Source organism: Octodon degus, unplaced genomic scaffold (assembly GCF_000260255.1).
Source record: "Octodon degus isolate 3935 unplaced genomic scaffold, OctDeg1.0 scaffold00134, whole genome shotgun sequence".
NCBI classification, from domain to species: Eukaryota; Metazoa; Chordata; class Mammalia; order Rodentia; family Octodontidae; genus Octodon; species Octodon degus.
The window spans coordinates 846,061-860,134 of NW_004524710.1; the positions used below are offsets into that span (position 1 = coordinate 846,061).

The 14,074-nt window shown below is 36.8% G+C and overlaps 1 protein-coding gene across 2 annotated transcripts in view; it reads right to left on the reverse strand.

Annotated features, from left to right (window-relative positions):
* The window catches only part of Cpq (carboxypeptidase Q), a 610,322-nt gene that overhangs the window by 477,252 nt on the left and 118,996 nt on the right, over positions 1–14,074 (reverse strand). The window contains exon 2 of one of the 2 annotated variants that reach the window (XM_004641291.2): positions 8,869–9,334. In XM_004641291.2, coding sequence (XP_004641348.2) covers positions 8,869–9,334 — 466 coding nt within the window. The remainder of the gene's footprint in view (positions 1–8,868; positions 9,335–14,074) is intronic. The other variant, XM_023701349.1, reaches the window with a different exon arrangement.

The window sequence follows — 14,074 nt, forward strand, 5'->3', positions numbered from 1 at the left end:
TTGTCTTTTATTTATATCCCCCTTTTTTGTTTTGTTTTGTCAGAGATGGTTATTCCACTGTTGTTAGAGAAGCTGTATTTGGAGAAGTCTTTAAAGGACCTTTTCAAACTTGATGCCAGTTCAAATATTGTACTCGAATTCAGCAAAACAACCCAATATACTTCAATAGTCCATATTAGCAGTATTATCATAATAGTCCATAATCAGCAGAATTGGCAATTGTCTAAAGTTGTTGCCTTGAGCCTTTTACAGCTCAGCATATTAATATGAAATTACTTTTTATACCTCATGGTTATATTTTTCTGCAGGATAGTTAAGACCAAGTTAAAGCAAGACCTATATAACAAGAAATGTAACTTTTGTATCTGACAAGGTCAGTCAAATCCCCTCAGTATTTATCCTGAAACGATGTACAACACCTTGTAGATCTTTTGTCAGTGTCAGCTATCTGGATGAGTCATGGCCATTGCTAGACCAATTTGCTTTCTGTGAAAGCCTCAGAGAATGTTTTCTCTCTAAGCCACTCTCTTTAGGCACACTGTACATCATCAATCACTTTCCTGTGTAGCCCCATAATCTTCTTGATCAGAAAATTTGGGACACCACTGAGTTACAAGATGTCACATCGCAGGTTCTCTTATGTTCTCAGTGCTGGCTGACCTTGAAGGGCTAGGGTCAAAATATTGGCCATTTTTGTAGCTCCTCTTTTTCTCTAGCTTTTGGTCTGCAAACTTTAGTTGTTAAACATCCAAAGAAGAAGCTTAGTGATATTCTTACCCTGTAACAGTAGCAGTTGAGCTTAACATCACTACCTGTCTGAATACCAAACACCTTAGACATAAGGAACTGCTACTTTGGAATTGCTATTTCCAGCAATCATGGATATTCTAAACTATAAATCCCTATAGAATGCGAAAAAAAAAAAACCTAGACGTTTTTACAAGAAGTTTAGATATCAAACCATATGCAAGTTCATGGAAGGACAATACTATAAAATATTCTTTCTTGTCTCTTGTTTTCTTTTACTACCATTTTTTACAAACATTTACTTTAAAGAGACTATAGCAATAATTGATATGACACTAGAAGCTGTACACATTTAGAAGTCCAAAATAATAGGCATTTAAAGCACAGTTTTAGTATTACACATTGCTACACTCTGTATACTTGCTTATTTCACAGATGACAGCATATATAGTCAGGATGAGAATTCTAATTATTAACTGTTATTTAAAAAAAAATTCTTAGGAACATTGCCTTAACTATCTTATTTATATAAATCTATGGCTTTGCCCCTGCCATATTTCCTAACTTTTGTCCTTTCTCTCTCTTCATTGTTTATTCCTTAAGTTCTCACTTTCCATTTAACTGTGTTATACCTTTCAATTTTTAATCTTCTTCTGAGTTCTTATGCTAGGGAGACAATATGATATTTACCCATGTGGGTGTAGTTTATTTCACTTCTAAGTATATCCTCAGGTTGCGTGCACTTATGTATGAAGGATTTGAGTTTATTTTTCTTTATAGCTGAGTAATAATTCATTGTATAAAAACACCACATCTTTTTCATCCACTCCTCAGGTAACGGGCATTTTGGTGGTTTCCAAGACTTGGCTATCATGAATTGTGCCGCTATAAACCTAGGCACACATATAACTCTATGATATGATGTTTTTTAAGTTCTTTTGGGAAAATTCCCAGTAGGGGGATAGCAGGATTAAATGGGATTTCCACTCCTAGTTTTTTGAGGAGTCTCCACACTGATTTCCATAATGGTTGCACCAGTTTACATTCCCACCAGCAGTGGAGAAGAGTTCCTTTTCCCCCACAGACTCTCCAGCGTGAGTTATTGGTTGATTTCTTTATGATAGCCATTCTTTCTGGGGTAAGATGCTATCTTAGTGTTGTTTTAATTTGCATTTCACAAATTGCTAGTGATGTGGAGCATTTTTTCATATATTTATTTGCTTCTTATATTTCTTTCTCTGAGAAGTGTGTCTTCATCTCGGATGACCATTTTTGGATTGGGGCCCTAATGTTTTTTTTAGTTCTTTATAAATTCTAAAGAGACCTTTGTCTGAGTGCTTATTAGTTAAGATTCTTTAAAAATTTGTAGCTGCCTTTTCACTCTGTTGGAAATTTCTTTTGACATGCTTTTCAATAAGAGGAGGTCCCAGTTGTCGATTCTTTCAAGTATTTCCTGTGCAGTTTGATTTTTGCTCATGAAATGTTTGCCTACACCTATGTCTTCAAGATTCAACATACTTTCTCTTTAAGGAGGTTTAATGATTCTGTTTCAGTGTTTAGATCTTTAATTCATTTTTACTTTAGTTTAGTGTATAGTGATAGACCTGGGTCAAGTTTTAGTTTTCGGCATGTAGAGAACCAGTTTTTCCAGCACCATTTGTTGAAGAGGCTATCTTTCTTACAGTAAGAACACTTGGCCCCTTTGTTAAAGATAAGACAGTTGAGTGTTTTTGTACTGAATCTGCATCTTCTAGTCTATTCTGTTGATCCTAGGTCTACTTTTTGCAATATTAGGCTGATTTCATCACTGTAGCTTTGTAGTATAATTTCAACTCTGGAATAGTAAAGCCTCCTGACTTGCTTATGTTGCCCAGGATTGCCTTTGCTATTCTAGGTTTTTTCTGGTTCCATATAAATTTTAGAAATGATTTCTCTAGGTGTGTGAGGTATGCTGGTGGTATTTTGATAGGGATTGTATTCAATCTGTATAACAATTTTGGGAGCATGGCCATCTTCATGATATTGGTTCTTCTTATCCAGGAGCAAGGTATATCTTTCCATTTTCAAAATCCTCTATAGTCTCTTTTTTCAGAGCACTGTAATTTTCATTGAATACATCTTTTATTTCTTTAGTTATATTAATTCCCAAGTATTTCACTTTCCATGGTGCTATTATAAAAGATGTTGTTTCTCTAATTTTTCTCTCAGTGTGTTTGTTATCTGTGTAAAGGAATGCTATTGACTTTTGGGTATTGACTTTGTATCCTGTTATACTACTGAATGTGTGTATTAATTTTAATAGCTTCTTGGTGGAGTTTTTTAGGTCTTCCAAGTAGAGTGTCATGTCATCTGTAAATAATGATAGTTTAACTTCTTCTTTACCTATTTTTATTTCTTTTATTTCTTTCTGTTGTCTAATAGCAATAGCTAATGGTTCCAGAAATATATTGAATAGGAGTGGTGATAGAGGACATCTTTGTCCTGTAACTGATCTGAGAGTAAAAGATTTCAATTTTTCCCCATTTAGAATTGTGTTAGCAGTTAGACTGTCATAGATGGCTTTTATCAGATTGAAGTATAGGCTATCTATTCCAATTTTCTGTAGGATTTTGAACATGAATATGTATTGAACTTTGTCAAAAGCCTTTTCTGCATCAATTGAGATGATCCTGTGGTTTTGGATTTTGTTCTATTGATATAGTGTATTACATTTATAGATTTGCTTATGTAGAACCATCCTTGCATTCCTGGGATGTATCCTACCTGATCATGGTGTATAATTTTCTTGATGATTTGCTATATTCCATTTATTAGGATTTTATTGAGGATTTTTTGCATCTATGTTCATGAGGAAGATTGGCCTGTAGTTCTCTTTTTTAGTTGCATCTTTCTCTGCTTTTGGTATCAGTATATATTTACCTCCAGGAATGATTTTGGGAGAACTGCTATCAGATTGAAGTAGAGGCTATCCATTCCAATTTTCTGTAGGATTTTGAACATGAATATGTATTGGACTTCGTCAAAAGTCTTTCCTGCATCAATTGAGAAGATGAGTTTGAAGAGTTTGAGGAGTATTGGGATTATATCTTCCATAAATTTCTTGTAGAATTCAGCTGTGAATGAATCAGGACCTGGACCCTTCTTTGTCAGTAGGTTTTTACTATATTTTGAATTTCATTGGCTGTTATTGGGTCTTTCATAGTTCTTATATCTTCTTGATTCCGTTTTGGTAATTTGTACCTTTCTAGGAATCTGTCCATTTCTTCTGTGTCTTCAATTATGTTAAAGTAAAGATTGTCAAAATAGCTATTGATGATCTTTTGAATTTCCACAGGGTCTGTGGTAATTTCACACTTTTTATTCTTTATTGCTTGAATGTGAGTTTTTTTTCTTTCCTCTTTTGATGAGGTTAGCTAGGCGCTATCAATTTTATTTCATCTTTCAAAAAACCAGCTTTTTTATTCTTTAATGCTTTGTATTTTTTTTGGCTCAATTGCATTAATTTCTGCTGTAATCTTTAGAATTTCCTCCAATCTTTGGGCTTTGGTTTTGGTTTGCTCTTCTTTTTCTAGATGTTTGAGATGCAGCATTAGGGTATTTATTTGTTCCCATTCTGTTGCCCTAATGTGTGAGTTCAAGTACTCCGCAAGTACTGCTCTCATTGCATCCTATAAAACCCAATAACTTGTGCTTGAATTATCATTTAATTGGAGATATTTTTAATTTCTTGTTTAATTTCATCTGTAACCCATTGGATTCTGAGGAGTGTGTTGTTTAATTTCCCTGTATTTATGGGGTTTTTCTGATTTCTTTTGTTGTTTATTTCCAGTTTCATTGCACTGTGGTCATATAACATACAAGCAATAATTTCTGTTTCCTTGCATATACTTAAGCATGACCTATGGATTAGTATGTAGTCTATTTTAGAAAATGTCCTACGTGCAGTTGAAAAAATGTGTATTCAGATGTGGTTGGGTGGAACATTCTGTGTATGTCCACTAAGTTAATTTGTCTAAGTTCTGGTTCAGTTCTACTTCTTTCCTAAGTTTTTGTGTTTTTGGCCTATATCTTTGGGATAAGGGGGTGGTAAGGTCTCCTGTTAAGATTGTGGTATTTGATATTAGATTGTTCATGTCCATTAAGAATTGTCTTATATAGTTGGGTTCTCCCATGTTTGGTACATATATATTTATGACTGTTACCTTTTCCTCTTGTATTTTTTTTCTAATCAGTATGAAGTGGCCTTCTTTATTTTGTTTGATCATTCTCAGTTTGAAGTTAAGACTGTCTGTGAACAGGATTGCTCCCTCGCTTTTTTCTGAGGTTCTGGGACATATAGTATTTTTTTCCATCATTGGATTTTCAGCCTGTGAATTTCTTCATGAGTTAAGTGTGTTTCTTGTATACAGAATATTGGACTTTGCTTCCTGATTCACTGTGTCAGTCTATTTCTTCTCATTGGTGAATCGAGTCTACTTACATTGATTGTTATAATTGAGCTGCATTGACTCATGATTGACATGTTAGTTACCTTCTGTTGTATACCCCTTTTTCTGCTGTGTTTAATTGTTTGCCCTATTTGGTGGGTTATTTCCATTCTCATTCATGGAGTTGTGATCATTTTCGTCCCTCTCTAGAATATCTTTTAGTAGTCTGTGTAGGGTTGGCTTTGCCATCATGAAATTCTTTAATTTTTCTTTGTCATGGAAGTATTTCACTTCTCCATCAAACTTAAAAGAGAGTTTTTCAGAGTATAGAAGTCTGGGTTAGAATTTTTTTCATAGAGAAATTGAAGTACTCTGCTCCTTGCTCTTCTTGGCTTCATGGTTTGTGAAGCCTGCTGTTATTCTGATGGGTTTTCCTTTAAATGTGATCTGTTTCTCTTCTCTAGTGGCTTTCAGTATATTGTTCTTGTGCTGGATTTCTGGGATCTTGTTTATTATATATCTAGGTGTGTTTTTAATTGGGTTGATGTTATTTGGAGTTCTATATGGTTCAGTTACCTGAATGTCAGATTGTTGCCCCATATTTGGGAAGTTTTCTGCTATGCCTCCTGCCCATATTCTTTTTATTGACTCCTTCTTTCACATTGATGCCTGTTACTCTTACATTATTCATCTTTACACCCTCCTGCAGATGTTGAATTATTTTTTTCTTGCATCTTAGTTGTTTTTAAGAGATCTGGTTTTACCTTTTCATTAGCTTCAATGGTGTTTTCAAGATCTGAAACTGTACCTTCACTTTCATTCAAACAGTTTTGCCAACTTGTGATTGATGTTTTAATTTCCTGTAATCTCTTTGAATCTGCTTCATGCATTCTATTTCTTTCCTATAGTGCTCATTCAAGGATTCCATCATTTTTCTATCCTGCACTATTTTTTATCAGTGTCTTTTTAAGAAACACTTAGTAATTCTCTCATTATAGTTATCATGTCTTTTTTTACTTCAGAGATTATTTCTGGTTTGATTTCCTGTATACCTTTTGGCAGTTGTTTCTTTACTTCAGACACTATTAATTCAGAGATTTCAGGTGTGTGATTTCCAATTTCTTCTATGTTAGCATGTCCTGCATTTATTCTGTGTGGGCTCAGGGCCTGAGAATGCATTTTGCTCCTTCTCTTTGACATTTTATATAGCACTGTCCTCTGACCTTTGGTGTGGAGCTTTGGTGCAGTTATTTTTTTTCTTTCTTTTCTTTTTTGTTTTGTTTTTATTTTAGGGGAGGATTTACAGGGTGTTCAGGGTCTCACTACTAGATCAGAGTCATATTGATCCACCTGTTTACAGCCTCCCAAGAGCTGGGATGACAAGTGTGTACCACCATGCCCAGCCTTTTGGTGCAGTTATTACCTTAGCACCTACTGAAATTCTTACTCAAGAGAGATTCTGTGGTAAAGGCAGTTGCAGTTTTGTATATACAGAACTACAATTAGGGACAGTAATAATGGGTAGTAATATTTAGCAGTTGACAAAATTTTGTAAAGAATGAGTTTGCATTTTAGACCATAAAAGCAAACATTATGCCTGTGTAGCTAAGCAGATATTAAATTGGGAATTTGTATTTAAATTAGTTCCCCTAAGCTCTGCCTGATCACTTACCCTTGATGTACATGGGGTCTTCCAGGCAGACTGGTTCACCCCAGTTACCTGTTGTCACCTCTCTCAATCAAGAGAGAAAGAGAGAGGATGCACTCATAGATCTTTGTCTAGCAAAGTGTCTCCACTCTCCACTTACCAGGTCCAGATCCATCACCTTCAAACTCATCTGGATATGCCTGGCTTTGGTCTGGCTACAATGCTCAGCTTCTTCCTGCTGCATCTGTGAAAGTGAACCCACTGTGCCCCTCTGGCAAGATGTTCAGCACCTGGAGTAATTGGGTGGGTCTGGTCCCTAGCCTCTCTGCAGGGAGTTCTACCTCTGGGTTCCACACCAGGCCTGTCTGATGGAGGAGGTTCCCATGAGTTTGAGGATGGTCCCACACACATGCTGGGCCTGGGCTCTGCCTGGAAAGGGACCTAGGGTGTGGCATGCAGGCAGAATGTTCCACACTCATGCCAGGCCTTGGCTCTGGCTATAAAGGACTGCACATTTTTAAAGAATGAGCATAGTAGTACCTAAATTGTATCACAATAAAGATTTTTTTTTGGAGTGACAATCTGCTTCTTACTGGGTCTTTCTCCTACATAAGAGAAAATGAAAAGAACAGTAGTTAATTCCACTGTCACAAGAAAGAGCCCATGAATACAACCAAGGTGAAGAACTCAGTGTTGACTGCTTACTTCCTCATGACCAGACATTAATGTTAGTTGAGAAAGAAGGGTTAGGGAACTGGTGAGTACAGAGAGACACTGACCCTTGAGAATTCCTTGTATTAGCTGTTTCTGTAAGAATGATAAACTCAAATCAATTTGGTGCGCTGCTACTGTTCCTTATTTCATTAATTCTAAGAAGTCTGCACATTGAAAACACTTAGGCAGACCCAATGCTATTATGGGCTACTGGACTCTTTTAGAATATTTTGCTGAGTTTACACACCTATAATATTCAATAACGGAACTTAGAAAAAATGGGGTATACCTATGAATGTCCATTTTGTATCTGTGTATTCAAAGTGGTTGGGATAGATATATAGTTGCATTCTCTTAATGAATAGAATGATTTGTTCTAATGGTGTTTGTAAATAGGATCACAAGTCCGCATCTTGTACAGCAATTAACCACTAAGAAGAATATATGCAGTGTATTATTTGTTGAAACTGTACTTCCGATTTGATTTGAAACTGTCTCAGTGCTGTTTATCAATAAAACTGTAGAAAAAAAAAGAAAACACTTAGGAGAAGTCATAACTTTTGAGACTTGTTTATTCTAATTCTTACAACGTTTTCATTTTTGCAGAGTTGCACTGTTTTATGCTACACTGCAATTCTTTTTTTTTTTTTTTTTGGTGGAACTGGGGATTGAACTCAGGTCCTTGCGCTTGCCAGGGAAGTGCTTATTCCACTGAGCCATCTCCCCGGCCCTACACTGCAATTCTTAAGTCATGGGGCTGATAAGTATCATGCATCAGTAGCTGTAGGTCCCCCATTTAATATGTGAGCCTTTGGAATGTGGGAAGATTTGGTAAATAATAGAATAAAGGAAGAAGAGTAAGGAAGAAAAAAAGAAAAAGAACATAATTTTAAAGAACTCATAGAATGGAGTGTGGTGGCATACACTTGTAATCCCAGTATTCAGGAGGCTGAGGCAGGAGGACCGTTGCAAGTTCAAAACCAGCCTGGGCTACAAAGTGAGCTCAAGGTCAGACTGAGCTGCATACCAAGACCCTGTCTCAAAAAAATATTAACTGATTAAAGAAAGAAAGAATTCATTAAGCCAATACAATGGAAAATTGTTGGGACTGGGGAGATGGCTCAGTAGAATACATGCTTCCCTGGCAAGCACAAGGGTCTGAGTTCAATCCCTGGTTTCACAAGAAAAAAAAAGAAAGAAAGAAAGAAAGAAAATTGTTATATTTTCCTTTCTATCATAGAAATTATAATAGGAATCATGCATATTGTATTCAATTACCCTAGTGACACTAGTTGTATAAAATAGGTAGCAAATTGAAAAGACAAACAGTACCTTCTGGGGGTGTCCCAATGCTGCTGCCAAGGCCCAGAATGGCCAGCCTGTGAATTCTCGGGGCCAGCATCACCGCAGACTCTTCTACTCTTTCCCAGTGGGGTATTCTGACAGGTTCCAGGTGGACATTCTCCAGCCCCTCTTTCTGCAGATTTTTGTACATGAGTTCAATGGCCTCTTCTAGGTTCTTGGAGCCACTCATTCTGGGTCCAACAGTGTCAACCAAAAGGGCCAACCGCTCATAGGACCGGTTCTGGAATTTCCCGTAAACAGCAAGGTCGATAATTTCTTTAGCAATATCCTTATAGCTGGCTATTTCTTCTTTTATTTCTTGAAAAGTTCTCTGAGAGATGCCACTCTGGTGTAAAGCTTGCCCACAGCCCAGAGACAAAAGGTGAACAACACCAACACATATGAAGATAAGGAGCTTCATTTTTTTTCCAAATGGTTTTCTTCCTAAAATAATCTATGTAAATTTAAAAGAAAAAAAAAACATGTTTTAGGGGAGAGATCCTCACAATTTATCTGCCCATACCCCAGAGACTGCTTTTCCAAAAGCATTCCTCTTCTCTTCCAGCCATTGCTCAAACTCCCCCATCACATTTAGATGTGATAACTCGCAGACGTGGACAAGAGGCAGAGGCTGGCCATATGAACAAGGCAGAATGTGTTCAAGCCACAGATGTGCTTTCCACTTAGTGAGCCTGTCCACTAAGAGATTAAAAGAAGAAGAGACATAGGCAGGGAAGAAGTAGTGGCAGCAATGATAGGACCAACACTGAATAAGCCAAAGATTCCGCTAAATACACTATGACCCAAGTGGACGTCCATGCTCCCTCTGCCTGGTGCGCTCTCTGCCTGTCGAACTTGTCTACTGAGACCCCTTCAGATGTCATCATTTCTTGATGCATTTTCTAATCACTTGCCATCAAAAATAATTGCTCTTTCATCTGTACTCAAAGAGTATTTCATACTTGTGTTCAAAAGATATTTATTAAATACCTACTATACCTAGGGGTTTGTAATACACTTTAGAGGGAAAAAGCCTAAGCTAATACAAAAAGCAGAGAATTAATAAAAATGCTGGATTTTGTTACTATTTAATTATGTGATATCCATCACCTACATGGTAATAGTGAAAACAATATTGATAATAATACATTTAGACAATAATACATTTATACAAGTATTAGATATCATTCTAAGTATGTGGCATTCATTAACACATTTAATCAGGGTAACAACCCAACAGTAAGAGGTGGTTTCTTTTCAATTTTTTTAAAATCTCTTATTTATTGATTTATTTGATACAGGGTCTCACAACAGAGTTCAGACTTGTAGTGATCCTCTTGCCTCAGCCTCCCCAGCACGGGGATCACACACATGCACCACCATGCCTGGTTCCAGTGGCCAGCACGGGCATGCAATACCAGGGATAAATACCAGGGATCAAATCCTTGCACTTGTCAGGCAGGTGCTTAGACTGCTGAGCTATCTCCCCAGCCCAAGACGTAGTTTCTTGTCATTGCTTTTGTTTTACAGACTGAGGACAGGGAGACCAGCTCTGAGAGATTAAATAACTAGGATCCATGCTCTAAACAATGTTACTTAAAGTATGCTTTGCAATGGCTGTCTACAAACTGTTTTCACTGGCCCACTGTTGATGAAAAACAAAGATTAAGAGCATTCATTGCTTCCCATTATGGTCTTCTGTGATTATTTCAGCATAAATTTATTAAAATTAAATAATATTAAAATTTTAGTTCTTCAGTCACCCTAGTCACATTTCAAGTTCTCAACAGGTATGTGGGGCAAGTGAATGTCATGTTGTGCTACGTCGAGAAAGCATTTCTATTATTACAGAACATCCCATCGGATAATACTACCTTAGACACTTCTGTGAACGGGGGCTTTGGTTTGAATGTTTGTCTCTTCCAAAATATATTGAAATCTAATTATCGTTGTTAGAGTCCTGAGTATGAGGGTAAGACCTTAAGAAGTGTTTAGGTCCTGAGGGCTCCACCCACGGGAAGGAACTCACACTTGTCACAGGTGAGGGCTCAGCACGTTGAGCCTGAGCTCACTCCCTCTTGCTCTCCTCCGTTTGCCTTCTCTCATTCTTCTGCTATGAGAAGCCTCCTGTCATACTACAATGCAAGAAGTTCCTCACAGGTGGTGGCCTCTTGATCTTGGACTTTCAACCTCTAACACATGAGCCAGTAAGTTTGCTTATTATTTAATTACACCATCTGAGCTATTCTTTGACAGGAGCACAAAATAGACAAAGACCATGTCTGTCAAGTCTAATGATGAAAAACTGGTGCTTTCATTTGTATGTCTTTTTAATTTCATTTTTAAAGAAAACTATTAGTCTGTGACAAATTCAAAGTTTAAAAATGAGCTACGCATCACAGATTATTTCAGAAACACAGTCATAAAGTATGACATTATAAGGAGATTTTCATACTTGGCTGATATACAAGGCCTTTCAAAAAAATGACACCAACTACATCTCTCCTCCCTTCTCCTCCCTTCTAGAGTACATTCAAATGTTGTCTCTGTCTCTGTCTCTGTCTCTCTCTCTCTCTCTCTCTCTCTCTCTCTCTCTCTCTCTCTCTCAGATACTGACCACTTGAAATATAATAATTCTAAAAGTATAAGATATACACCTAATTTGATTTATTTATTTATTTATTATTTGTGTGTGTGTGTGTGTGGTAACAGGGATCAAATTCAGGACCTTGCACTTGCCAGGTAAGTACTTATTCAACTAAGCTATCTCCACAGCTCCCAACCTAATTTGATTTTAAATATTTTAGATAGATTGGGTTAGCAAAAGTATATCCTGCCCCCAGGGTGAAGTGAGAGGGCAACTGAGACTGGGCATGGTTGCACACACCTGTAACCTCAGGACTTGGGAGGCTGGAAACAGGAGGATCACCGAGTCTGATCTGTGTAATGAGACCCTGTAGACCCTGTACTAAATACATTTTAAAAAGAAAAAAGTATGTTATTAATTTTATTTATTTATTTTTAATATGGCTACCACAAAATTTTAAATTACATTTATATTTGACTGGATAATAATGCTACAGTTACAATGAACTTCAAACTGTTCCTCAAATTTCCAGACTTTTTTGTGACCTAGGGTCTCTACTTGTATTCATTATCTTCTGCAGCAAAGTCTCTTCAGACCATTCCTATCCTCCTGACAAATGCTGCCCCTCATTCCATCACAAGAATACTTCCAAAATCACCTCTCTGTGGACCCTGGCCAGACAACGCCCTAGAGCTGCCTGCAAAATCTCTTGTGCTGCCACCATAGCTGCTGACATCAGCTTTCTCTGTGCGCTCAGATCTGCCCCCTCCCACCTCGGAAGTCAAGTACGTAAGTTCTTCTCCACTCCACCCTCAGTCACTAGGCCCAAATGCAGGCACCCAGTACATTTTTATTTAAGAATCTTTGAGTCTTTAATTTTCTAGGTCTTAGCTTTCTCAGGGTATGACCGTAATGGTGCATCTTCCACAAAGAAGCTGCGGGAATAAAATCTTCCCACCATATTTTGAATAATTATGAAAACTATATAATGAGTATGCAGTGTGTTAGTTATTGAAACTGTCCTAGCGATTTGATTTGAAACTGTCTCATTGCTGTTCATTTATCACTAGAATTATGAAAAAACAATAAATAAATAGAAAAAAAGAAATAAAATCTAAAAAAAAATAAAGGAGATTTAAAAGGGAAAAAAACTATATAATGATACCACTTTTCTTTTATTGCAACTATGTACATGCATAGGTTCTTGGTTTTATGATTACCGTACTGATGCTTGTTTTTTAAAAGGTAAATTTTGTGATGCAATCAAGATATTTGACCAGACCACAGTTTATTTTTGAAAAAATATACTGTTTCAATATTTTATTAGTTCAGAAGAAAAAAAAAAGGCATGAAGGAAGGAAAGAAGGCCAGTTCATAGCTTTGTATTCGTTAACACTAACCTCAAGTATCTACTTGTCATTAAAAATTTTCTAAGCACTCTAAAAACATTGTTTTGCATACACTGCTAGTGGTGAATTATAATGATATAATATTATGGAGATAAAGGAGAGCTTTAAGGATCCCTAGTTGGTCCCCTTATTTTATAGACAGCCAACACAAACACTTTCTTGTGTTTCCCAGCCCACAGATAAACTAGTAGCTACAATTAACCAGGTAACTGGACTGGCAGACACAGACTTCCTGGAGGATTACAAACTATTACAAGAAAGTGTAGACATTTGCATATAACAGAAACTCAATGATGGATTTTCAAATGCATAAAATGAGTGACTGTAACTGAAAAATGAATAATTACAATGACATACATCTGCTGAAACAGACTCATCCAGGGAGTACAAGGGAATGTGGCGAAGAAAGTGGATTGTGGCAAGCAATAGAGATGCTAAGACCCCTGAAAACAACCACAAGGGAAGGCGCATTCCCAGGCAGAAAGAAGAGGTGGGGTCTCCCCAGAGTTACCCTGGAATATCACCTTCATATTACAGTCTGATTTAAAAAACATGTCCAGAACACAACAGTAGCTAAGTGCATCATTTTCATATCCTTTCCTATCTATGCTACTTGTATTAATGTATAACTTGCCTTTTTTTTTTTTTAAATGTATTTGTCCTTCTTTGGGATACATATGACTATATTCACTGAGAGTACTGGGTATATGTACATGAAATGTCTTAAATTTTTACATCATCATCCTCTTCTGTCCCTAACCTTCCCCCATTTCTTGGTAAACCTCCTCTTCCCATTTGTAGAAGATCTATTTCCCTGTTTCCTTTTATCTCTTTTTTTTTCTGCAAATGACAAATTTTTATTTTTATTTATAACCTATATATCTCACAGTTTTCTTTTTTTTTCAACAAATAATACATTTGATAACAATATTTAATGTCCATTACTGTAGTCAGTTAAATTAATTTTGACACTAACATTGAAACAATTGCTCTAAAACAGAACTGAAATTCACAGATACCTGTGAGTGATGTTCTGAATACTTAAGCTAATCTGCATCTGCCAGTCCTACAAATATAAAAATACTCATTTTCAAAAATAGGTTAATTTGGGAGAGTTTCCTGTTACCCTGCGCCAGCGGGACCAGTCCCAGCCCAGGGGCAGCATGGGCCGAACCCTCTCCCACCCCCTCCGGCTGCA